The 27,247-nt window shown below is 45.3% G+C and overlaps 1 protein-coding gene across 1 annotated transcript in view; it reads left to right on the top strand.

The window, feature by feature from the left end:
• The window catches only part of MRPS27 (mitochondrial ribosomal protein S27), a 331,096-nt gene that overhangs the window by 38,952 nt on the left and 264,897 nt on the right, over window positions 1–27,247 (top strand). The window contains exon 2 of the mRNA XM_078675280.1: window positions 14,240–14,317. Within this exon, the coding sequence (XP_078531406.1) occupies window positions 14,240–14,317 (78 nt within the window). The remainder of the gene's footprint in view (window positions 1–14,239; window positions 14,318–27,247) is intronic.

The raw sequence follows: 27,247 nt of genomic DNA on the forward strand, positions 1-27,247 counted from the left end.
CTGGTTCGCGCTATATAAAACCTTCAAAATAAATTCAGAATAGAGAGAAACTCGTTAATTTGTTTACTGAATGATGCAGTTGTTTTGTCGCCTTCAGGTTTGCTTGCCTAGCACTAAATTTGATCAAACGTTTCATGTTTTTAGCAGACTTGTAGGCAACGAGTTGTCATTAAACTTAACAAATTTCAGACACTGGTAAACAGTGAACAGTGAGAGTCTGTAATGTAGGTGTTGAGACAAAAATGAAAAACTTTATTAAGGTGGGAAAAGTCGAAAAACAGAGCTAGGAACTGTGATGTGGATAGGGTGTGCCTAATTCTGCAGGTCCACTGCCTTGCTGAATAAGAAAATTTAAACTGTTATCTTATTATCGTCTGAAACCGTAGCCAGAAGGTACCTGAAGGAGCGGTCTGAATTAATGGTATATACATTGTGTCTGGATGCTCATCTCTCGGTGTGGGTGAGCGCGCGGCAGCGTTAGCAACGCTATTGTTTAACGAAACAGGCTGAGCTCAAACAAGCGCCTTCAAGGAGCCCCGCCTCTCCCTTCCTTCTTCCAAGTTTGACACATTATGGGGATGCAGCGCCTTCGCCTGAAATTTTGAGGACAAAACCTCTCGATTTCAAACTGGCCAAAGCCTGCGCGCGAGGTTGCGGGGCATCTCTCGGGCGAGACTATTTTTGAACAGTTACTCAGTGGCTAAGGGCACAATGCAAATTGGCCCATCAGGTGGTAGGCCGTGAGGGGCGGCTTGCCTTTGGATCGCCTGTAAGATAACCCACCATGTTGGCATATGTGTATGCTAATAAACCTGCAGCTATTTTTCTCCAACAAAAAGTTGTCTTGTCTGCTTATTTATGCGACATGCATGTTGCTGCGAGAGGGCTGGTGAGTGGGCCGATATTGGCACTAAAGAATGTAGTCTTTCATCCTTAAGAGATTCATAAAAATGAGTACCACTAAGGTATATGCTATTAGGACACATTATTAGAAGCATTAGAAAACAATACATGTTGTGCCGTCACTGTTAGTTGTATAAAAGCATATCGGTAGGTAGCCCCGCCCCGTGTCACCGATACGGATCAAGATGATAGCTAAAGACATTCTGCTTTATGGGACCTGAGGGTCTATGGTCAATAAGGGAAAGTATGGGTGAGCAGAAGCTTCTGTCAGTGCGTCAGGCCCACGAGGCCGAATCTCTGAGAGAACCCAGCCTGGCGCCCTTGAGTGCAAGGCCCACAGGGTCGAAGTACTGGGAGAATACACCATTGAGCCAGGCCTGCGGCCTGAAGTGAACGGAGAGCACAGCTCGGTGTCGAAGTGCCCGGCCCACGACGCAATAGTATTGTGCACAGAGGCTGTCAGTGAGTGACAGGCCTATGGACTGAAGTGAGGGGAGAGCACCGCCTGGTGTCAGTGAGTTCATTACTTGGTACCGTGCGGGCCCAACAAGGTACGAATGTGGAACACCGGAGGCTTCAGCACCGGGTGGGGGCCCACAATAGCATTGGGTGGTCTCTCTTGGGCAGAATGTATATTTTCTCTTAAGTAGTATGTTCAGGATGACTGTCTATTCATCGAACTGGAAATAAAGTTTCGTCGACAAACAGCGGATGAGGTGTCCCCGCGTCAGTGCCAAGGCCTGGATCTGCGTGAGCAGGTACTGGGGACCCCGCTCCGCAGCCCCCGGAGCAGCCAGTGTTGGGGCCTGGGTCTGTGTGAGCCGTTACTGGGCACTCCCCACTGCTACCCTCCATGGGCCCCCGGAGCAGCCACTGTCGGGGCATGGGTTGGAAACACACCCTAATTAGTGTTTACAGCCCCTGAGTAGCTATCTCCCTCAAAGAGCAACCCCGGATTCCCTTCCTGGCACCTGATGGCACCCCCATTCTGCCTCGCAGTCACTGGTCCTCCGGTATGGTTTCTCTACTCCCTCACATAGTAATTGTTTTCTAGGTTGGAGGCTGTACAGGCGGACGATAAATGCACTGGGCACCGGGATCTGCAAGGCGAGTCTTCCCTCCTCCTTTTTACCCTGTCCGTGCTGTCCCTACAGTTCTATGTAGCGGCAACTTGACCCGGGGCTATCGGAGCGCTTTACAGGAGCACCACCTGCATTACAGATGGACACATTTATTTTTGGGCCCGGTGAGGTAGTCACTCAGCAGTAGGTGGTTGCTACCATATCCTCTTTCATGATTATTTTTTCGAGCTCCTGATTTTAGAACACTGATAATGATCCCTGCGCACTTTCTTCTGTCCAAAGTTTGAAAACTCCATGTTTTATAATTTTCCCCTTACAATATGGAGATTGGCAATTCTTTTAGCAGTTGAATATTATTCAGCGCCAAGGAACCTGAGTGGGACCGCATGTAAAGGTCATGACGGCTGCCAGCGACACACGGGCTATATTTTGAGTATCAGTGGCCTGGCTAAATAAACTGTGTCACTTGACTTCATTCAGCTAACTGCTTAAATTCCTGAATCAGATGGCATGACCCAGTGTGTAGTAATTGTATAGCTATTCAATCCCTGGCGGCACAGCATCCAGGATAATATACTGCATTGCTAAACATTTATAAGGTACCAAAGGCCACTGCATGGTAAAGGAAAGCACATAGGTAAAATACATTGTCATTTACGCTGCCAATAGCTCTAACTCTAGCAAATGCGAGACCTATTGCTTTGCAAATGCTTGTTTCCCATGCAACGTGTGCAGTCGCTTCAAGATGCCTGGGTGATAGTATAGGTGAATCAATGAGTGAATGTGTGTGAGATTCAGGACTCCTGGTGTAAAATGTTAGTCCACGGCACACTGGCAACAATTTCTTGCATGGGGGGGGCCGCCATTTTGGGGCGTAGGGGGTGTGGGTTGACGGGCAACCATGAAAAAATTCTGAGCTTGGCGAACTAGTGGTAATATATAAGATGTGGGTTACCGATGACATATAGATGCAATCATTGGCAGATTCCTGGCCTGCCATGCTTTATGTACTTATTGACAGAAACTGGTACACAGGAGGGTGTTCCACGACAAAATGTTGACACGTGTGTCCCCCGGAGCCCTTCTAGAAGAATTTGGGCTCCCTCACTCAATTCAGTGCAAAGATTAAGCCTTACCAGTTTCAAAGATCAGCCACCACTGCAATTTATGATCGTAATTTTCTCGTTTGCAGATCCCAATCCTTTTGTAATGGCTTTTAATGTTTTAGTCCACTCATCCTTGTTTATCTGCAAAATAAATTTGACTCAGACTTTCTATTTCTGATTCTAGTGTCTTTTTTAATTTAGAGAGTTCTGCTAGGCTAGAAAAATTAGTTGCAAGTAACATTTGCTGATAATTATAGCCCATTTATCCAGAAAGACTTTTGCTTAGCTTTATGAGGTAGGTTGCTTGTAAATCAGTCACCATGTGGAACTGTCAAGTCCTTGTTATTTTGCCAATGTAATGGTATGTGGACTTCTGTTTTAATCTCTACTTGGTAAGTATTCTGTTTAATTTTCTGACTTAGTCTATTGGTTTCTTGGCTTTTTCTCTTGTGTCTTTAATATAAGCCAAGATTATTCCACCTCTTCTTCCAAATAAACCACTGTTCATGCCCTTTTCTCTGTTAGATTATTTATGCCCCTGAATGCCATTGTAGAGGAGGGTTACTTCAAAGCTGTGTTTGTGCCAGATAGGCTACTACTTTCCTTTCTTTTTCACAGCTTCATACAACAGCCCTCCTATAAAAAGTACAGAAGTTCCACAAACCTTATGCCACATCTCATAAAATAATCCTTTGTGTTCGAAAGTAACAATGATTTTCCAGGACTATTCTGTCTAGATATCCTAATGACATTTGGACCTTTTAATGCAATCTCCTTATGAGAGCCCTAGGAGTTTTGTCTATATATCTTTTAGGTCTGTTTAAGGGATATTTGGCTGTTAAACCCTGCACACCTTGTTATGTTATATGTAGAAAGAACAATGAATATTTTTATCTGCATTTTTCTGTCGGATGTGCCACTCTTTGGTCTGTGCTTACAATAATAAAGGGAAGATTGTTTAACATGGAAACCTTCAAAGAGAAAATAAACAATGGTGCAGTTTGCATCTGCGGGGCCAGCGTTTGTTTAGAATCATTATTCAGACGTTGTGAAATATTTCCTGGAAGTTCTTTTGTTGGAATATTAATGTATATTGTGTGAGACATATATCTGGCCAATGTAGTCTATTTGTTTCCCTACCTGCAACAATACTGCAGACTAATTAGTCTTCAGTTCTTTTATGGCTTTAAATGTGAAAACTCTTCTTATCATTGTAGTTTAAAATGTCCCTTGCTATCCCCATCACTATGAGCATGTTTGCTCTTTGTTACACCAACTACATTACTCAACAAATTAAAGCTTTCTCTTTTTAAAGTCAGCTGTTGTGACTGTGTCTGTGCTTCTTGTAAATGGAGCTGCAAATGTGGACTAAATAGACAAAACAAGTTTTGATGCAAGAGGCCAAACTATTGGTCTTGCCAATGCTTTTTTATGAATGCAAAGAAGGGCTGTAGCACATGTGCGTGCATGGCTGGCAATTACTTTTATTAAAGAAATCTCATTCCAACATTGCTGCAGATATGTGCACCTTTATTGTGACGCTTCACAGCCATTTTTAGGTTTCGCCCTGGCCGTAGCAACTGCGTAGCAGTTGCTCCGCCCACGGTGAAATCTAATGTTTTCTCAATAGTGGGGATTTGAAACCGCCCCTTCTTCCATTGGCTAGCTCCATAAATGGAGGCTAGCCATTGGAAGACACGGTTGTCCATCACTCTTTCCCGGTCAGAACGCGAATCGTGGGCGTTTCTGACTCTTTTTTTAAGTCCCGCCCCTTGTTGCCGTGTGTCCCGGGCCGCGCTGTGATTGGCTGCCGGCTGGGACACCCCTACGTGACGTCATTCCCCGGGCCGCGCTGTGATTGGCTGCCGGCCCGGGACACCCCGTGATGTCATTTCCCGGGCCGCGCTGTGATTGGCTGCCGGCCCGGGACCTGACTTGTTTTTTTAAAGTGTCCTACAACAATTCTCTCGCCCACCAGAAGTGTTTACGGTAACCAGATTTACCAACATGGCCACCCTATATGCTGCTAGCACAGATGCTTGCTCGATAACTTATAAGTAACATGCATGCTGCGGGATAGGGCGGGGATCTAGTAAGGCGGGAGCCGTACTAATTACGACCTATCTCCGCCAAGAAAAGTCCGGGACTTGCTTCAACCCTTCACCATTCACCGGGCGCAGATACGAACGTAAACGCTTATTGGGTGCTATTTCGGTTCGGAGATACTTGGTTGGATACTCTACACGCCACTTACTATTATGTTTCACCCTCCTTCGTTTGTGATAGGAGAGTCTGAGGATAGGTTCGTAAATCGGAGGTCACCAGGAAGAAACCATGGCTGCTCTAATCAGAAGGTCCTGTAGTTTGCTCAGCAGTTACTGCAAGCATGGCAACCTTGCAACGGGTAAGAATTTTGCTCCTCCCTCTTGCATGAAAGCTGTCATTCAGCAACTGCGCTATAGAGGGCACTTTGGTGCGGGTATAATATCCATATCAGGCTTCTTACATTGCCCTCCCTCTTTTATGTTACCCTAATTAAATTAAATATTCTTGCGGCACTACGTCCTACCTTCGTAACGCTGCATATTGCTTTTTCATATATTTTTTTATTTATTGCTTATTTCTATAACTTTGCAGTCTGTGCTCTTTTAGAAGCGAACGAGTTTCGGGTAAACACTTTTCTATCCCGACACAGTCGCAACAGATCGTTAGTTTTCAGGTTAAGCCACGCCAGCTCAGTCAAGTATTCCGGTGTAAATACATGGGCAGTTGTGTGGAACCTGTTATCAATCAGATATTTTTTTTAACGCGTTTTGACTCGGGTGCATTGCGGTGCCTTTGATTCTTAAGAGTAACCTGCCAAGATGCATTCATGTGTTTGACGCCTCGATACAGAAACATTCTTCAGTGATCTGCAAAGAAGGCTGTCGCACCCGTTCCCTTAATCAGTCAGAACGTGCGTTCTTCTACCTATAGGAGTGGCCCTAAGGGGAAAACACCCTCACCCTAATCCGAGGGCACCCAAGTTTAAGGCCTTGACAGAAGCAGAGTGTGTCTACTCTGTCGCATATAGGTGTGCGTGCTGTCATTCACGTTGCCACCTTTTGAAGGTGTGTCCTTTTCAGTTTTCAAGGGCTTCGGACTTCTGATTTTTCAGCAGTGGAGGTTAGAGACATGACTTTGCTTATTTTATTGCATCGAAAGACTACTACACATTTCAGTAAATCCGGCCTGAAAGTGTCCGGGCTTCTTGTGAATAGCACACGTGTCGTCCTCTGGTGACTCCTGCCTAGTCCTGCTTGGGGTAATTGGAAAAGGTGGCCAGGCCTGTCCTATGGAAAGCTGGGGAGCCGTCTCCGCTGCGGGGGTCCTTCGGAAGGCTGAGGTCTGTCCTGAGCCGTCATGAGTCCTTTGGGAAGCAGGCAAGGCCTGTCTGCTGTGCCCGCCGGGCTCCCGTGAGAGCTGCACGGGCCTGGCAGACGCGCGGCGTCTTCAAAGCTGTGGGGCCGTCTGTGCCCAGACTCGTCGTCACAGCTGAAAGAGCCCTGGATTTCTTCACACCAGGCCCTGGGATCCGCACTCAGACAGCAGGACACCGTGCCCCTGCAGGAAATAGTATTGACCACAGGTCATAAGGCAAAGGATTGAGCAGAAACTAGTTACACAGGTCTTTCCAAATCCCCATTTTACCCTACGAACAGTAATCTCGCATTACTGGCTGGCCTCTATAGTGCAGCCGCCCCTCTGCTGGCATTACTGCAAGTACCAGGATGCATTTGACCACAGCACCTCTGTGTGAGGTGGCTGCCTGTAAAGGACCTCCCACCCTCTACTTGTTCAAGGGCCCAGTCAGTGTTCTGTTCACTCAGTCCTGCACAATCTCAAGCTCCAATGGCAGCCTTCCTAGGATGCGTGACGTCTGCGTGGGTTTTGAGAAGTAGTATTGTGACATCCACCAGAGGGCCCGTTTCAAATTGCCATTTAAAGGCCTACTGGGATATTCCTCCGTGCAGTGCTTTAAATGGGCCGGTACTATACGGTACTGAGTACCGGCACTTTTTTTTATTTTTAGAGGGATAGTACTGGCACTTCTCAAGAGAAATGTAATACTTTTAATTGGAGAGCACCGGCACTTCACCAGCACTTCTCAGAAACAAGCAGGCACTCTGTTACAGAGTACCTGCACTTTTATTTTTCCATTTCAAGCACTGCCTCTGTGTGACGTCTGCGTGGGTTTTGCGAAGTATTGCGACGTCATACACCGGAAGGTCCATTTCAAACTGCCATCCTCTGGCCTCCTGGGATATTCCTCATGGCATCTGCGTGGATTTTGTGAAGTATTGTGACGTCATTCACCGCAAGGCCCATTTTTAAACTGGCACCCCCCAGCCCGTGGATGCGCAGCACACTGATGCCACTTTCCAAAAAAGTGAGTATATGAACGAATCTGAAGAGCAGTGAATGAATACTGCGAAATCCGTTTTGCAGAATATATGACTCAAAGGAAATGAAAAGTAAAACAATGAAATGCGACTATCCGAATTCCCTGATGCACCTGCGCCCGGTAAATCGGGTGAGAGATGCTGCCACACACCTGTAGGATCCCTGGCCGCGAGCACATCCGAGGAGCGCCACTCTTACGCCACAACAATGCTCTCGTGAGTAAGACTCCCAGAGGCTGCAATGCATTTGCTATACATCACGAGAGCGTTGTTGTGGCGTAAGTGTGGCGCTCCTAGGATGTGCTCGCGGCCAGTAATCCTACAGGTGTGTGGCAGCACCTCTCACCCGATTTACCGGGCGCAGGTGCATCCGGGAATTCGGATAGTCTCATTTCATTGTTTTACTTTTCATTTCCTTTGAGTCATATATTATGCAAAACGGATTTCGCAGTATTCACTGCTCGTCAGATTCCTTTGGAAACCTTATGCGGCGCTCTTTTGCACAGAAGACGGGATTCTCCCACCAGCCTCAGTTAGAAACTTTCTGAACATGGCGGCTGCAGCTAGGAGACAAACGTGAGGGATCCCTTCTCCGCTGCAATGGGAAATCCACCAGACTTCTGTTCCGGTCCTGGTGTGCCAGGAATGTAAATACAGCCCTCTCTCTGGCCTCACCCTTGGTGTGGGCAGAGCAGCCCCCAGCTAGCCTCGGGGGTGGCAGAGCGGCTCACCGGGCCCACTTTCACTGCAGACTCGCCCTCGGCCCCAGCCTGGCCTGAAGCAGCCGGGGCTCACTGCGCTACATCCTCATTTCCTTCCTGGGGTTAATCTCTGGGAGCACTTGGATGTTGACAAGCACTTTAATGAGGGGAGCGGTGGGATCCGATCGCTATCAGTGACGCCCTCGGGTGGTGGCAGGATGGGAGGGGTGGGTAATGAATGGTGTTTGGAAGCCGATATGGAGGCCTGTCACTAACGCGGCTGCCTCTCAGTGAAATATTTGCATCTGCAACCCCCCACCCCCTCCCCTTCAAGGGGACGTCCAATGGGAGATCTGTATGGTAGAAGCCTGCCAGGGCAGGCAGACACTAGACGAAGATACGCCAGTGGGTGAGATGCGACTTTTCATGAGGGGGGAGCTGGGAGGGAGGGTGAAGAGTTGGCCTCATGGGTGTCCCAGTCCTGTGTAGCAGTAGCACTCTGGCGTGGCAGTGCTGGGCTCCAGCGAAAGCTGTGATTGGCTCTGTACTGCACGTCAAGGAATTGCGCTGTGGCATTTCGAAGCAGGAGGTGCTACAGAACAATGCGAGTAGGGGCAGGGGCGTATCTACCTAGAGCTGACCCTACCGCATGCATCAGCCCTGCCAAGTACAACGCATCAGGCGTTAGAGCAACGCATTTCTTTCAGTGGCTCCATTGGTCAACCCGAAGTCAGCAGGACCATAACTCCCAGAATGCACAGTACTGGTAAACAAACATCTTTCACTTGGCACTGTATCCTGGAGGCCCGTGGTCACGTGATACTTATCAGCAGCAGGTAGCTGTAATGTTTCAACCCCCGGGCTGTCAATACCACCTTTTGGGAAAAGCATAAGTTGTCTTTTGTAGCCATGTTTTTCAGGTAGTGAACTGTGTTTAAAACAGAGACCGCTGTCAGTGCACCTCAGCCTTGACCAGTGCTCACCACTGCACACAGCTATCTTTGCACCTCAGACCTGACCACCAGCATCAAGCGCTCACCACTGCACACAGCTCAGTCAGTGCACCTCAGCCCTGACCAGTGCTCACCACCCCACCGGATTCCTGCATCCTGTTGTATCTCGTCCTGCACCCCGCACTTTTCTTGCACAGGCAGCAAAATGAAATGCAATAGGTCTCAGATTTGCGAGAGATTAAGCTAATGGCAATGTAAATAACAATGCCATTTATTTATCTGTTTTCAAAACCAACACATAAATACAAATGTTGTCATTTACAATGCCGATAGCTCAAACTTTTCCAAAGGTGAAACCATTGCATTGTAAATGCTTGTTTACGTTTTGCGACCTAACCTTGTGGATGGCCATGGTAGACTGGGTTAAAAAGTGCGAGTGAGTGCAACAAAAAGATGATGCCCTCATTAAAAATAATTGAAAATTAAATAAAAAATGAAAGAGGGACGGGGAGGGTGTTGGGGATCATTTGAGGAACCGGAAGGGGAGAAAAATGGAATGCGTGGGTAACATAAAAAGAGGAAATGAACCTTGGGTTTGTATGGGGGTACAAATAGAGCACACAAGACCGGCAAAGCACAAAAAAACAGTTCTAGTAAAGGCAGCTAGTGGCCTTGCAGCACTTTGCTGCCTGCCATGCCTTTGTAAAAAATATATAGATACATATATTTAAATAAACTTTGTAAGGAGTCAGAGGGCAGTATAAATCGAGCATGCAGAGGTCACTCAAACAACTGGGGAAGAGCTCAAGGTAAAGCATGGGCTAAATGCGAAGTGAAGCTAACACTGATAAAGCCAGTAGGGCTTGCCTTGACGGTTTAATAGTTTTTGTAGTGATGTTTTTGACAAACGTATTGAAACGAAGGCTTTGTGAATTAATATGTATTGTTTTAAAGTTTCAAAGCAAATACAAATCTGATTGCTCTCAAAATGTAATATTAATATCCTTTGAAACACAAGGGGTGTATGCAGTTTACGTGCTGTGCCTCTAATAGTTGTTAGAAGGCATAAGGAGACCAGAAATAGCATGTTTTTGTAGTACTCTATGGCAGCTGCTCGGGTCGAAAGAATGTGAAGTGATAATAAGCATCTTCCAAAGCCTAGAAGTGGTGGCCTGGTAACGTCGACCCAGTGCTATGCGGCCTGTTGCCGTGCAGGAAAGGGTAAAATGTGCACAAGCAAACATTAAGAGCACTGGAAGCAAAAGTGCTCCATGCAGAGTTCATTGTAATGAGCTGCTGCGAGGCTCCGGCCGGGACAAATTACTCTGCAGATAATTGTCTGGTGGTGGATTCAAGTTTATAAATTGTGTTTATTATTGTAAGAACAGTTGCCATCACCACACCGTGTGACATGCCAAGGAAACGCATGTCACACTTCCAGCTTCCACCTGTATGCAGTGAGCGTGCTGTTGGCATACACCATACATAGACCAGTCTATAGGTATTCTCTCCATACACCGTGGTTTGCGTTGAGCTGATCTGACAGAAAGACATTGCACTTTGCACCATACAGCGAGTGGAAGTATGTGCTCCGTAGCCCAACACTAGTACAAAGTGAGCCACGCTGTTCAGTGTTTTGCTAAATGTGCTGATTCTCCACTCACTAGCACTGTACACACGTATCTTTTAAGGAACTTTTGTATCCTTATATTATGTAAAGAAAAACATTGTTATGTCTTAGATACCTCTTTATAAAAAATGAAAACGATTTTTTTGCCAAACATTCTTTTGCAATGAACCTTCCCATCAATACCATGAATTTGATTAGATGGTACAAATGAAACAGACCTCTTTTTTTAATTGCACATTCTAAGCACAATTCTATTGAAAGCCTTGCCTTTTAGTGGACATAAAAGGCACATCGAATGATCTACAAGGTGATGTACTCGATGGACGTTTCATTGATTTAAAAGGCGCTGCAAAGCACCAGGGTGAGTGGCAAGTATGGTCTCCATGTAGTCACCGAGGGGGGAACTATACACCACTAACAATACCGAGTTTTTTTGTCACTGCTGCAAGTAACTGTGATGCGAGCCTTTCTTAGGGAGTTGCATGCAGGGATTTTCTAAGAGAACCGTCCCCCGTATGTTAACTCCCATCTTCTTCGGCAGTCCATTTGCATTACATTTGCAGCAGTTCACTCCTCCCTCAGTGGCATAAATGCTGATTTTATATGCCAAGGCATGGACTTTCATGCAACATGTGGGCTCTGTGCACCTGTTCTGGAACCTAGTGAATGCTTACACCTTCTCTACACTGGCAACAGCTGCAAGATAAGTGAAACCGGCACCTGGCCTGCGGGAATGTACAATCCCTGTCAACAGAGTTTACCATATTGAAGTGATACCGATTGTTAAGAGTTACACCACAAGATGTTTATTAAACAATAACAAAAAAGGTCCAAATAGATTACTTACCAGGAATACTTTAAGAAAAGGAAAATGTGCACTTTGTACTTGAATGAAATAATCCCTTCCAACTGAATGAGACCCTACGAGCTGATAGGGCGTGGTTCTCTGTGTTCTATTATTAACAAGACTGGAGCCGGTGGTGCTGAACGGCCTCCTTAAGGTCAGGCTCCCACCTTGAGTCCTCTCAAAAACATAAACAAGCATTTACAATGCAATGGTTTCGCCTTTGGAAAAGTTTGAGCTATTGGCATTGTAAATGACAAATTTTGTATTTATGTGTTGGTTTTGAAAACAGATAAATAAATGGCATTGTCATTTACATTGCCATTAGCTTAATCTCTCGCAAATGTGAGACGAGCTCATCAGACAGCAATTACTACCACACACACACACACCCAGAGCCACACACACACACCCAGAGCCACACCACGACTTGCAGTCCACACCATTTACATGCTTAGCTCCACCTACGCCCACCTTACATCCATCTCTCCTCGACCCATATCCTGCTGCCATCAATGCGGCCCAGCCACATCATAGACCATATACTTTCAACCCCTGGGGAAATGCGCGTACACGTGTACATCAGCACTAAAAAGCATTGGTACAGCCAACAGGGCCAAAAGACGAGACCTATTGGATTTGCCAATGCTCGTTTATATACCGGTTCATGTCACACATGGCGTTTATAAGTACTGTAAGTAACGACTTGCTATTATATCATCTAATTGTAATCAGATGTAATGGCTACTCCATGTCATCGCCTCCAGTCCTGTGCTTTTGTGTGACAACCTAATGCACTGTGGGTATAGTAGTTTTGTTTACTTCATTGACCCAACTACTTTAACACAGTCGAGGTTGCCACCCTAAGTATAGTGGCACAATTCACTGGACGCCCCCTTGACGAGTTGCCCTCGGCAACTTGCAATAGAAGTGGCTGTAGGGGCCCTGGCGAGGGGCTCCAGCGCACGTCAGAGCCTCGAGAGCTGACATTTCTTCCAGTGATGTCAGGACTGTTCGGCAGGAAACTCCCTCCTCGGTTTACAGAGCTCGAGGGGAGCCCGGAGTGCAGATGTGCACTGAGCAGTGAAGAGAAATCCAGCACTGAAATCGGAGACACCAGCGCCGTCCCAGACACGATCCCTTCCGGGGCAGGCGCTCCCCACTGGGCCCGGGGAGGACACAGACAATCGGCCATGAGGCCCCAAACTCGAGCAAAAGTGAAACTCCGGGGATAGTACCGTAAAGAGAGACAGAGGGCATTCCCCACGGATTGCAGCGCTTAGAAAACACTTCAAGGAGCAAGGCGTTTTTCGCCAGAGATAGGAAAGTGGTATATTTAGAAACGCGTTAAGTGCTGGTTTAGAGCCTCATTTTAGACCGTTCACGCTGCACACACGCGCCATGCCATGGTTATCCGTTCATTTCACGTTCCCAAAAATTAAAAAAGTGTGTACGTCCTTGCAGAATGCTTCTAAAAAGGCTGTCAGAAAAAGAAAAGATAAGCCGAACATATAAAGCATAACCCGAAAGGAAAGCGGCAGACAAAAAACAAAAGGACTGATGGGGCATAGCGGGGTGAGAGGTGGGGATGCACCTACGGGCACACGGACAGCGGGAGGGGGGGCGGGAACGGACAGCGGGAGGGGGGGCGGGAACGGGCACACGGACAGCGGGAAGGGGGCAGGAACAGGCACACGGACAGTGGGAGGGGGGGCGGGAACGGACAGCGGGACATCGCGCAACCCACCCCTGAAAACAACACTTACAAAATGGCGAAAAGAAAGCTTAAAAAAAAACCAAAAAAAAACACTGCCCACTGCCTCATGACGAAAGCAAGGGGGCGGGATGAGTAAAAATCGCGGGAACACCCACGAATCTGCTCGGGGAATGAGTGACGCATCTCTGTTCCAATGGCTAGCCTCCATTTATGGAGCTAGCCAATGGGACAGAGAGGCGGGACGAAGCCCCATACATGTAAACAAAACTTTCGGCGAGGCGAAACCTAAAAAGCCTCCTGCTTGGAAAACAGTTACAAAAGGATTGCATTCTGTTCACAAGGGATGTAAAAGATAAACAAAAGTGTGATGACTCAGTGTTCTTATCAGATACAAACTATACCCGCTGGTATTCTAGAGGCACAGTGTCCAGAGGCAGGATATACATTAAACCATCAGAATAGCGTGATGCCCCAATGTTCCTGGACATGCCACACACAAAGACAGGGAAGAGAGGCATCCACTAGTAAGCAGGGAAGTTAGATAAGCAACCAAGCTGTCCAATAATGGTAATGGGGCAGACCCAGAGCCCTAAGTGTATGTCATTTATTGGAGAAGGCGTCTGTAGTCCAGTTCTAAGTAAATACATTAAATCATTTATAAAAATATAAAAGAATAAATAAAATCTCTGTAAACTAAACATCTTAACTTACCTGACAAATATGCCAAGCTTCTTATAGGAAAGCCAGTTGACAGAAATACCCAGCTTAGTTTCATGTTGTGATTGCTTGAAGTACTGCATGTCAATGCTTGCTTTGTGTGAAACATTAATTGCAACTAACTTCTTTTTATTGTGCTTTTAGGCAAACGTTTTCTTCTGTCGTCTGCATATGGTGATCCTCTCAGATGGGAGGAAAGAGAAAAGGATCTCCATAATTTAGGTAGGTGCTGTTGCTTGCTTTGCTATACAAAAAATGTTAGATAAATGATTGAGGGGCAGAAGATGATAAAGATATTTGGAAATATGTGGTCCTTTTTGGGTGGTCTAGTTTCTTCCTTGATAAAATTAGTTGCTGATTTATGTAGAAATATAATCTGCTCTGTTCTGTAAGGGATGGTCGACCTTCGGTAGCACCCTGGTATTGAGAAAGATGTTCATCTGCCCCTTTTGCCTTGCTAAGCACATAAGCTGTATATCCCAAGTGGAAGGGCATTGCTTTTTAAAGATATGTTAACATATATGTGATAATGAGATAGAGAGGCAACCTGAAGCAAGTAACAACGTTGTAGTATAAAGAGCAGTTCTTAGTAAATCGACAGTCACCTCCACCAATCTATTCACCTACGTCAGTTCCAGAGATCGTCATTTAACTGAGATAGGACATATAAGACCAGATGTTTCTGTGTCTTTTCCATGTACTGATGGCTTTCATAATGGTCCTCTCATTTTGAAACATTTTTATAAGAAATCCTTTCTATCCCTGCCATTGAGATGACTCTTGCTCTGTCTAGTGGAGTGCATTCAAATATTTTGCAGGGGAATTTAAGTTACTTTAGTTAGTCTTAGAGCAATAGAAAAAGCTTTAGGTTAAACTACCTCACTGATAGTGTGATGATTATCTTGCCAAATACTCAAGTGCTGGAAAACGATAATCACGGGGTGGGTGGACAACCATCTTTACAACTCTGATAACACAAAGATGATGTATGTGGAGGCACTTTGTAGCTCAAAACTAATAACATTTTGACTTTTAATAAAAACAACAGGTGAGACCATTATTTTGATCTGTACATTATAAAGCTTGGGGGAAATTATTAAGCACGTTTTTGAATATCAAAGTCTTGCTCTAAATTAATTGTCCTGTTCTCAATAATTCATAGATGTTAGGCAGCATACTATCCCAAAATGAGACCTCATTAAGTAGGAGCTGTAGGAAGGTGGATATCTGACTATGGTTGCCCCCAACTTTTTTCCTAGTGTTTTGCTGGTTTTTGACTTAGTTGCCCTGGGATCCTGCTATTCAGGACCCCAGGCTTCCTGCTCTCTCTGTTAAAAATGGATTCCATGTACCTTAGGTACATATCTAATTGGATACTGGGTCACCTTATCAGTCCCTGTACAGTGTACCTTAGGTACCCAGGGCATAGGTGCACTCAGGGCCTACCAGGGGCTGAAGCATGTATTATGCCACCCCTGGCTGGCCATCTAAAACTGACACAACTGGCTGCACGACAGCTGGGGCAAGGTGGTGTAATCACCCTTTGCTGTAGATATAGTATACCTATATCTAACCCTAAAATGGACACATATACTCCTATCAGTCACTCCTATGGCAGGCCTTATCAATCCTGAAGGCAGAGTGCTTGGAATTATGTGAGATGGTGCTCTGGCATGAGCTGAGCCCGTCTGCAGCTTGCGGAACCAAGTCCTAATAGCTGTTCCATGATAACGCTATACCATATACTCTTAAGTGCATTATCAACCTTGCGGTTAAATGCTAACTCTGGTATAACATTATCAAAACATGTCGAGTAAGGTGTCATACGAATTGGAATACTACCCCCTCGCCAATTCTGGCGACGGGGGTAGCATTCCACCCTTCTAGAGGGGCACGGCATGTATGCAACTGAAAACCCCGGTTAAAGTTAACTCGAGCCTTGGCATCACAAAATGGATGCTGCCACCACAGACACAAGTCTGACCTCCTGCTGCTGGAAGTCCTTCCAGCGAGGGAGGCTTGGACAAAGGGTTTCCTGCCTTGGGAGGTGCTAGCACCACCCCAGACAGGATTTTGTGTATTGGGTAGGACAGGCATGAAAGGAATGAGACATGCCTGGGGCACACAAGGTGCCCTGTGCATACACCGGTTCAAACCAGTTGCTGGGGCACTCCAGCCCCAGCTCTGGCGGGAAACCGGACAAAGGATAGGGGGTGTTACCACCCCCCTTCCTGGTCCCACCCAGGGGAGGGACCTAGTCAGTAGTGCAGCCCCCTTTAGGAGAATAAAGGTAGGAGCTGGTCCCATTCCAAATTAGATTACCCTGAACAACTTTACAAGAAGAAACTCTGGACTTCGACGTTCTGCTCCACAGAAGACTGAAGAATCTCCCTTGTGGGCAAGGAGTGTCCACCCTGCAACTGCAGGCACCATCAAGCGTCCAGCGGCTTCCCTTTGTCGCCTTCCCTCGAGGATCCAGACTTCAGAGCCCGACGAGACCCGGATTCCCAGACCTCTCTGACCTCAACTCACATCTGCAGCAAAGCTGAGACCCGTGGGTGCGACGAGACACGTGGGACCGGCCATCTTGAAAGAACCTGCACTTCGCTTCCAGCACGACTCCCGAGGTAAACTCGACCAAGTGCTTTGGGGATTGAGAAGCCCCAGTTCCGAGCAGCCCCTGCACCGAAGATCAGCCCTCCAGCTTCCACGAGATCTGCGTGGGGCCCTTCTGCTTGTTTGCTGCTCGACGCTTTGTCTGGTCACTTGCCGGCTGGCTAGTGGCCTCCTAGACGACGAACCTTTGAATCCTTGCTGCTGGTCAGGTTGCTCCAGATTGGCCCTTGCTCCCTTCCAAAAGAGGGGCACCCCGGACTCCCCTAGTCCGCACCAGACGTCTTTTCCACTCACCGCGTGGGTTGCCTTTGCCAAGGCCTGTTGACTCCAATCCCGGATCCGACAGCGCCGACAGCGAGAGCCTGCGTGGGACAGCTCGTGCCTCCATCCTGGTCGTCGAAGACACCTCCTGGTCCTCGTGGCTGCAGAGTCAAGCGTCCACTCTTCACCTAATCGCGAGGAAAGCATCTGGTTCCTACCTGGTTCCACACCGGTCACTGGCTAGTGACTTTGAACACTGTCCCCTCTGCTTTCAGGTCCTCTTCTTCACCGATCCACCCTTGGATCGCACCGGACATCTTCCTCCTGGTCGCCTGCAGCATCTTTTCTTCCAGGCTCCATAGACTTCAACGCGAGAACCCGACACACTTTGACACCTACGCACCCGCAGCCCGTGGGTGAGGTAACGAGAGCATTTCGGTGCTCAAGGGTAGTTTAACTGTCCTAGTGTCCAGTTCCACAGTCGTTTTAGTCCTACCTAGTCAGGATTGTCCGTACTTACCTTTTAACTTGAACTGTACTGTCCATAGATGTTGTTACGCATCTCACGTGTGAGTTCACACTCTGCACACGCGTTCCGTGGGCCTCCTATTACTTACCTAGGGTTAGTGTAGCGTGGTCCCAACGATCCTACAGCCTCTGGACAGCTCCATTCCTTTTATCGACTTTCACATTCCACTTACTTAGTATATGGTTTGTCGTGCCCCTAGGGCACCATTGTAATTTTGTGCAACTTGTCGTATTTTTCGTAAGAGATTGTCATGTGCTTAGCCCTCTGACCTCATAAAGAGTTCAGAGGTGTTGTTATTAATAAATATACTGTTTATTTTCATAACAACCTGTGTGGTGTCCTTTCATCTGGTATTCAAGGGGTTATATTGTGGTAAAACAGCTGGCTTCACATGCCAAAAGAGTTTAGCCTAAGACTGCTTTGTCCATGCTACCATTAGGATAGCTGGTCTATAAGGTTGACTTACAACCAATCACCATAAGGGTTGTTTGGACTGATACAAGGTGATCACTAGAACTAGTGAGCATCATATATCAGGCCAACTTCTCACAGGAGCCAATATTTGTTGAATTCATCAAATATTTATCCATATGTTTATTGCAGAGTGAGTTGGATTCAAACACAGCAGCCTGAATAGTCAAGAAATGTCACTTTAGTGGAGTATGTCTATTTCAAAACCATTAATAACACTATCCACACTCCTAGTTTTAAAATAGGTAAACAAATGTGTAATTTATGAGGCACAACATGAACTCTTTAAAACCTCGGGGAACAGATAAATCACTTTAAAATGTCAAAGTGTTTCCTCCTCTCATCTAGCGGATTGCTTTATTTGTGACTTAAAGTAAAAAACATTAGGTATTCAGGAGTGTGGAATTCCTATCAGCCCACCTCCAGGAAATGCTGTTTGACATCAAGAACAAGTCTCCACGTTTATTTTGTTCACTAAAGAAGTAGTTCTAACCCCGGCAAAACCAGTGGCGTTGCAAGGTCAGGTGGTACCCGGTGCAGAAAATTTCTTGTTACCCCCGGCTTAAAACACATATTTTTGCCATTTTGTCACTCCCTCAATGAAGCCATCCGGGGCGGCCCGCACCCACAGCACCCTCCTTCCTACGCCACTGGGCAAAACAAACTTTTTGGCTGACAGTTTATAGTACAACAGTATGGATCTGTGAAAGAATATCGTTTGCTACTAAGGCAAGGCTTATATTCATATGTCATCATCATCATCATCATCATTAACTTTATTCGGTCGTTAAGACCATCAAAGTGCATAGGCGTACAAAAGTCTGGTAAATAAAACAAAATTTTACATGATAAAATTGTAAGCCAAAATAGATTATATTATTCATACAACAACAAGCATATTATAACCCGAGCCGTTATGGCATATAAGCAAATTAAAAAAGCTGGCTTACGAGGTATTAAAACCATACAAGCTAAAAGCACAAAGAAAATACAAAAAGTGCTGGTGCATAATTGTTAGAAGTGCAAAGTAGCTCAGTTCTCTATAGTATGTACATGGGTCATAAAATACCATGATCATAAGACATCAGGTGCAAACTAAACACTTTATGAAAAGTAATACTTAATCAGATGATATGCTCAATTCATTTTAGCTTCTGCCTCCTAATGAACCTAAATCTCCCCAGGAATTTGGCCATTGCACATGCTATTAGTGGCCTTGTATCTGTCCTGAGGATGCGTAGAGCCTGATATGTGTAAGTTGTTTAATCTTCTATGTATGAATCATTAATGTAAAGCCTTCACTGTCAGAGAGAGCACACTAAAGATATGCATTGAGTTTGCTTGCATTACTGAGAGGGGGTCCAGTATAAAAACATACACAAGTTTGCAAAATTAAACAGCTTGAAACTATTTATATTGCCCTCAAAATATTCCCAGGATATATGCAAATATGTGCATACGCGCGAAAACAACATTTGTTATAGTTTGCTTTCAAAATAAAATGTACATTTAAAAAATGCCACATGAAAAATTGATTTGTTAAATTATTGAGCAACTTTGAATACCATTTCTCAGAGGAATCCTATAGTAAAAGGTGTTTGACACATGCCAGTTACAAAAAAAAAGAGTAATATTGAAGAATCGATTTAAAACCATTGCGGGCAACATGAAAATAAATTAGATTCTGATTCTTAGATAAAGAAGCAAAAGTTCACCAGCAAGTATGTATTCTTGCATTGGTGCAGATTTCCGACTTTCAGAAATTCACAAGAGTTTACAGAAGTAGGCCTAGAAACCATACTCCAGAAACTTGTGAATTCCATTTTTACATGAACATATTTAACTTCTGATGAGTAATTGCAAATGTACCTGCAGTGCATACCCTTATTTCCCACCCTTCAATTCGTTTTACTCCTGCTTTTGTAAGTAGTAAATTTCCAACCTATTCCAGTGTGAGAGAGACTGGAAATGAATTTGTTAATACCTAAATCATATTAGTTTGTAGGTGTTCAGACTTCTGGTGTCTATGTTGTTTGGTGCTCCCGGTTTTCAGTTTTTACGGATTTTTACATATGAATACAGATGGAAATCTATATTTCCTTTGTCTGTATTTATATGTAGAAATGGAAAAATACTAGAAAATGTTGCTACACCGCCCTGCTCGAATCCAGCTAAGCCCCCTTCCTGCTTCTGGAAATTCCTTCCCGGGCGCGCACACAGCCGCCGCACCCGGGTACTTCACAGCCAGTATTTTGAAAGACCATTTACTTGTTAACGAGGCTTTATTGTTTCACCCCATGGCGTAGCCTCCCCCAATGCCCTGACTCCTCCTGTCCCAGGACATGAATACATGAGGGAGTGTTTTCATCTCAAAAGTACAGTGCATCTTCACACATTACAGTCTTTACCTCAGAGTTGCATTGTATACAGAAAGCAGTGTGTTTTTGTTTTATCGCTGCAGCAGACACTTTTCAAATTTGGTGAGGACTCCTAATGCAGATCAGACCTTTTGATGTACCAGTGTTTCTTCTGTGTACAACCCCCACTCTCGTGCTGCATCTGCTATGTTGTTGAAAGCAAAGATGATATCTGTGATTTTGCTTTATCACTGGTGGCTGCTGCTGTCTGCGATCGTAAACAAACTAATGGGTTTCAAGGACTTGAAGGTTTCTGCTAATCGAGCCCTCTATTGACCCTGGCCAGACAATGTAGAAGGAAGGATGAAGGTCAGTTGCATTTCCACTAATCCTCATGGCGAAGTTCTAGCCTTGTGTGCACTGAGTGAGAAATAGAAGTATGGCTGGGGTTAGTGTGCACAGGGTAAAAATGGAGCACATGTCAGCTGAGCCCGATTTTATGATTCAGATCATCGTTTTAGATCTGATTTTTTTTATTTCTTTATATTTTTTAGGTATTTCAAGCTTTTGTCATGTGTTATACATAATAGAAAGATTTAGTTAGTGGGATACTTGATATACCCATATTTGTTCGGAGGAGGCTCGTGGTAGGGTGTTTTGGCTCAATCTGAGTCACTCAGAAAAGCAATCATCTCACTCTTTCACATAGGCTGCAGTAGTGTACCGGTGTTTATATAGTGGGATGAACAGTAAGATGTGCCACACAAGCCGCTGCATTAATGAGTCGTTTGTTAGCTAGCCTGCAATATTAAGTATGCATTGCTAAAAAGGGTGGTTTTGTGTACTCTGTTGTGAACAGGTGTTTTAGAATTATGCAGCAGTTGAGCACCAAATATACAGCAAGGTTGACTAAATTACATCATCAGGAAGATGTGAACGATGCCACAAAGTAAAATGTTCTGGCAATATTATTTTGCTGTTTGTTCATTTTAACACGAAACAAGCAAAAAGTGGTGGGAAGAATGCTTGGAATTTGTGTACCCAGTAGCATTCGCTCCGAGTAGCATCCCAACTCATCATTCTTTTGTTCAGCGTACCAACTTAGTTTAGACCCAGCCATATCCGTCTTGCCCAGACGTGGGTTCCGTGCTCACCATGCCACCAGTCTCAAGCTATCCTGGCTGCTGAGAGTTCATACCCCGAAACCAGTCACAGGATGTTTGTTTCCGGTTCGGGGAAGACCTGACCTGGCAGTTCGGGCTGGACTGCTCCCATGGGGAGCAGAGTCTAGACGTTTTTAGGTCTCGGCTAGTAACGCGCTGAAAGCGCGTTCTCGCCAGAGAACTATTGTCGGCGTCTCAGCAGTCTGAGAACACCGAAGTGAGACAAGACCTGGCCGCGCGCAGTGTTTCCCCATAGGATAACGTTGTGCGCGCGGCCAGGTCTTGTCTCCACAGTGCTAATGCAGCCCGGATCGCGGCGCGCGCCTGCTGGAATGCAGGGGGAGTCTGCATACCAGCGCGCGGCGCTGCTAAAGAGGAGACTGAGTGCGGGAGAGGCGGAGGCAGGCTTACAGACGAGGATTGGCTATCGTTTAAAGAGCTCTAACGTGTTTTTTACCACCTTTCACAGGTTTGAACAGAACATTAAAAAAACAAGAAGAACCGCTAACAAAAGCAACAAAAAGGAAGTTCTACAATGGAACCTATTTCCTGTTTTTATATGTTAGTAACACGATCTGATCTTCCTTACACACGCACAAGAGCTTTTACGAACTTGTATTTGCCTATTGTAAAATAAAATACAATGACAAAGGGAGACGAGCGTGCAGTGATGTGAAACGCCGTTTGCGTTCTGCACATCTCTGGATGGGGTGCGGTCTGGAGCCCTCGGCTCGGCGGTACTGATGCAGCGAGATGGCAGCGGCGATGGAGGAGTCTGCGGCATTGTGTTTCTTCACTCTCCGCCAGTGCCCCGCTCCAGCACAAAGGATGCTGCGCCCCTCCTCTCAAAGTGACTCGAAGAAATGTCTCGCCACTCACCCCTCCACCCAACGCACACAGATTCCTGCTTCTCCATCACTGCGCAGTGGCACGCGAGAGACGTCTGCATAGAGAGCAAGAGACCTCCAACGGGCTAACTAACGTGGGACCGACGAGATGTCTTCACCAGCCTTAGAGACAGCACCGCCTTTGCCCCCACCTCCCGAACACTCGCTGCTCTGCCTCTTCATTACTGCGCGCTGCGCCTGGAGGCTGGCGCACGAGGGTTGAGTGAAAGTAATTCACAACGAAGTGCAAGCCCCAGGAGAGATGCCTTCACTAACCTCAGGGTCAGCCCTTTCTAAAGCCCCCTGTTCCGGTGACAAACGTGTACAGAGAGTGCAAGTGACCACATCGATCTGACAAGTTACTGAAGAAGTGTCTTCATCATCCTCGGTGACAGCCCTTTCGTAGTCCCCCATTCACACCCCGACATCACTGCGCAGTATGTGTGCCACGGCGAGCCGCGGGTTATACAGAGCAGCCTCAGTGACGCCGCTTCCTATTCCTCACTCCATTTTGCACATACACTAAGTGAGCCAGCCATGCCTACCGTATACTCCCTGTACATCCTCCAGTACACATTCCTATTTTTAGACAGCAGCACAGACATCAGACATGGAAGATGCGTGATTCAGGGAAAACCCCCCAGTACAAATAGGTACTTCAGGCAATATACCATAATACCGATTGCCTGTGCCTGACTGCATTGGCGTTTTTCATGCAAAAATTGATTTACTCTGCTACTTGTGTCACAAGATCTCTTGCACAAACCTTTAGTAAATGTGGACCTTGCTGTATCTATAAAAGTATCTATTGACCCGTCCCTGTCATGAGCAATGCCAATAGTTCTAAGTTTAACAATGCCGAGACCATTGCATTGTAAATGCTTGTTGCATATAGCTTGGTTCAATCTGGAATGGAATGGGAATAGTGAGCAATAAAACAATGGATTTAGGCCCATATCGCTGTACTGGGGGTGAGTGGTTCACATTGTGAGCGCATGTGTGCATTGTCAATTTAAATAAATGTGGAAAAATACTAGCTGTAGCGTCGTCTTTTACTTGTGGCAAAAATAAATGTGGATAAATACAGAAAAAATACCCCAAAAATAAATATGGATAAATACAGACGGAAATGGCAAAAAAATAAATACCATAAAACCGGGAGAGAATCTTAGGGTTAGTACCTCATAAATATTTGTAATCATCACCAGCGATATATTACTATAGATGAGTAGAGTTTACATATGATTATTGCTCATGATCAGGGCATCAAAGCATTAGAAAGTTTTTGTATATGAGATAAGCCGGTTATTAGCAACATATACAGATGCTTATTGATGTGACTAAATTTGTACTCCTAAACAATTTATTTTTCTTTATCAAGACCAGTTGTACCACCGAAGGAGAGGGACTGCTTTGGGTTCTTGCTGTGCGCCTTCATATACAAATATTTTCATGTGATGGTTTGAAAAAAGTTATGCTTGGAATGAGGATCTGTATAACACTGAAGACAAAATGTTCCTTTTGGGAAGATACAGTGAAGCTTTAGACTAGCACCATTGATGAACTCATCAAGCGCCTTACCTTTTCGAATGAGAATGAGTATAATATAAGGCTTAACATTGGTATATCATCCTGACGAAGTGGTCTTTTTTGAGAATATGAAATTGCATTCTAGATTTTTTTAGGTGCCTCTTGCAGGATTTTTATAATAGTTACTTGTGTAATGATATTAAGGTAACTATCATTTAGAGACCACCTAGTGCTGGACATAAGCTCTTTACACTTTTTTTCAATGTTTGATCAGATCTACAGAATGCCATTATGTAGATGTATATTTCTGCTTGGACTGGAAAGATTGCTTATCTTATGCTGCACTCTCTAGAGAACTAAGTGCTACATGAAAGTCACAATTGAGAATTCCAGTAGGGTATGGCTCCGCCTTTCATGCTTTTGCAGGTGTCAAACGGGATATCAAAAGAAAAGATTTCTAAAGAAAGCAGAGGCAGTGAAAAGGTGCAAGGGAAGTAAGATGAAAGGGAGGAAGTGATGGGCTTTGTAACATTCATACTACACAGCCTGGGCTGGAAAGGGAGACAGGATATTCTCTTTTTCAAAGGAGACACTGTCTGCCTGCACTGGACAGGCGATAGCAGGTGAAATGTGTTGGGAGTGTGGTGCTCAGGGAACAACTGCTTTGTGTGGTTTGCAGAGGGCACTAAAACAGGTACCTCTGAATCCACTGAGCTTGTTCCACCAGATGAACTATTACTAATAGAAAATGTCTGCTGCTCTCACCCCCCTACTTCTGCACCCATGCTCTCTCATAATAACCTTTAGACCATAGTTGAACTACTTGTTTTACACTGAGTTTTTGTACTGTTTGCTTTCGCACATCTGGCACTATGCACAGATAGTTGTGGAGCCTGCAGTGTTCTGTGCTGCTTGTCTTGCATCAATCAATCAATCAATCAATCAATAAATCAGTATTAAGAAGTGCGGCCAATCAGTTGTGAGGGTCTCAAGGCGCTGGAGTTGGTAGCTGTTTCCTTGAGCCCTTTTCCAAATTCCCGGAGCAATGCAGCATTCCTGAGGTGCAGGAGAATCATAGTTCCAGGATTTGATCACCATGTGGGAGAAGAAGCATACTATGCAGTTGGATTGGCGAATCCAAGGGGGTGTCTGTGAGGAAAAGGGAGGCGGATCGCAGGGCTCTGGCTGGTTGGTGGACAGTCTTTCATTTGTTGATGAATGCTGGTCCTTCGTCGTGCAGGGCTTTGTATGCATTGGTTCCCTAAGTATACCTCACTTTTCTCCTACACTACAGAGTATACATTGCTGTCTCTAAACCATGTGCAAATCAAAAAACAGTGTTTTTTGCCTGCTGAACTTAAATTTGTGTAAGTATGCAGTGTCAGACATAAGTCACCACTAAGATCTGAATGTTTCTTGTAACCCACCAGTCTCCTTCCCCATTGAAAGTGCTGAAGGCATCCAAGACTGCACTCTGCAAAGAGAGCGAAGAGGGTGGAAGGGAGATAGGGATATGAGAGAAGGCACACAAGAGTTGCTATCAGTTTGTAGTCCCACAACTCCTTGGTTGGAGGTCCTCTTGGGTTGTATGCAGTCCCTTGCGAGTGCCAGCTTTTTTGTACTGTACAAAACACAAGACTACAGTTAGTCTCTGTGCTTACATCAACTTAAAACACACACAGTCTTTTCCGTTTACAATGGATTTCACATAAATGGTACCATTTTACAGGAAATTAACGCGTAAACAAGATTTACTGTAGTGGCTGATGCACTTTGGTAAACATTAAACTAATCAGTGGCACAATACCTTTATCTTGTTGGACCAAAATGAATTGTCATGAGATTGTTCTTGTTCTCCTGTCCTTTAGCATTTTTTAATGCTCCACAGCTCCAAATATAACATTGCAGCGGCCCAAGAAACAGTTGTTATGGTACTTCTTTGTTTAAGTTGGTTCAGGGGATAGTACAGAGGCCCAGAGCCCAAACAAGTAATAGCAAGCTCCCCGTAGCTATAACTAACCTGAGGCATTTGAAGACAGCACTGGGAGAGGTTAAATCATTCTAAGGATACAAGAATAATCTTTGAGGGACTGTTGCAGATGAAATTTCAAGTGCCTCAAACAGGTACAATATTTTTGACATCTGGCTTGAAGATACTCTTGATTGGGGAGCCAGAAACGCAGGTGAAGAGCAGATCCTAAGTAGAGGCTTCCTCATATCAGGAGGGAGGAATGCGAAGTCCCTGGCCACACCTTGGGTGTGGCTTTTATTGACTGCAGGCGCCTTGGGTGTGGCTTTTATTGACTGCAGGATCCTTCAATCCTGAAGTAGATCTACAAAACCAGGTGTAGATCCTTGAATACCACTGCAGTCTGCCACTCACATGTGGAATATGGTCACTGATTGAGGGATGTCTGCCTGGGGACAGGATTGACTTTGTTGGTGATGGGTTGTTGACAACTGGGCAGCACGCATGTAACCATTTGAATCTAGGGCAGCATGACTCCTGTTACTCAGTGTGGACAACACAGTTTGAGTGGCACTGATTTAAGCCAATGATATAAGGGGTATCCAGTAATGCCCAGGACCAGAGGTGGATGGGGTGGGAGTGAGCACTTGTGACAAGCCATGCCATGCAACAGTAATCCTAAGACTTCACAATTGTACCTTGTTGGCCTACTTTGCCTACCTGTTTTCTCTATTGGAGTGACTGCTCACCCTTCAGATGGCCCCACTTACCATCACATATATGTATGAAGCATTTCTAGTTTTGTAGAGTAGCTCATTTCTTTTAGAGTGCACATATCACCCAAACCAAAGACATATTACACACCCTTACAATTGGATTATAGAAACTTCTCATCACAACCACACAATACTCCTCCAGTATGCCCCATAGTTGACTTTAGTAGGACATTCACCATCACTTTCACCCAACAGTAATGGTGCAAATATTATTCCAATCACACCGACCAATGGAATCACAGATAACACACACTAGATACTCCACTTCCACTTTCATATACACAGTTTAGGATCAAAGCCATATAGTTGACAAAGCACTCCCAGATCAACAGGACTGTTTCACACCACACCAACAGTCTCCTTAGCAACCATGTGATAGGGTTTATGTCTTAATAGTTATAGATAGACTCTTTGTATTGAATTCTACTAAATCAGACAAACATTGCCAACAGCAGACTTTGCTTTTTATTGGGCTGTACAAAGCTCTTCATGCTATAACATACATGCAGGTGTCAACTTGGTAAACTTACCCCCAGCTTTTCCCTCCCTCCATCCTCCCTCCATTTACTTATGTATGATCGGTTGGGATCCAG

The sequence above is a fragment of the Lissotriton helveticus genome, chromosome 2_1 (genome assembly GCF_964261635.1).
Source record: "Lissotriton helveticus chromosome 2_1, aLisHel1.1, whole genome shotgun sequence".
Taxonomy (NCBI): Eukaryota; Metazoa; Chordata; class Amphibia; order Caudata; family Salamandridae; genus Lissotriton; species Lissotriton helveticus.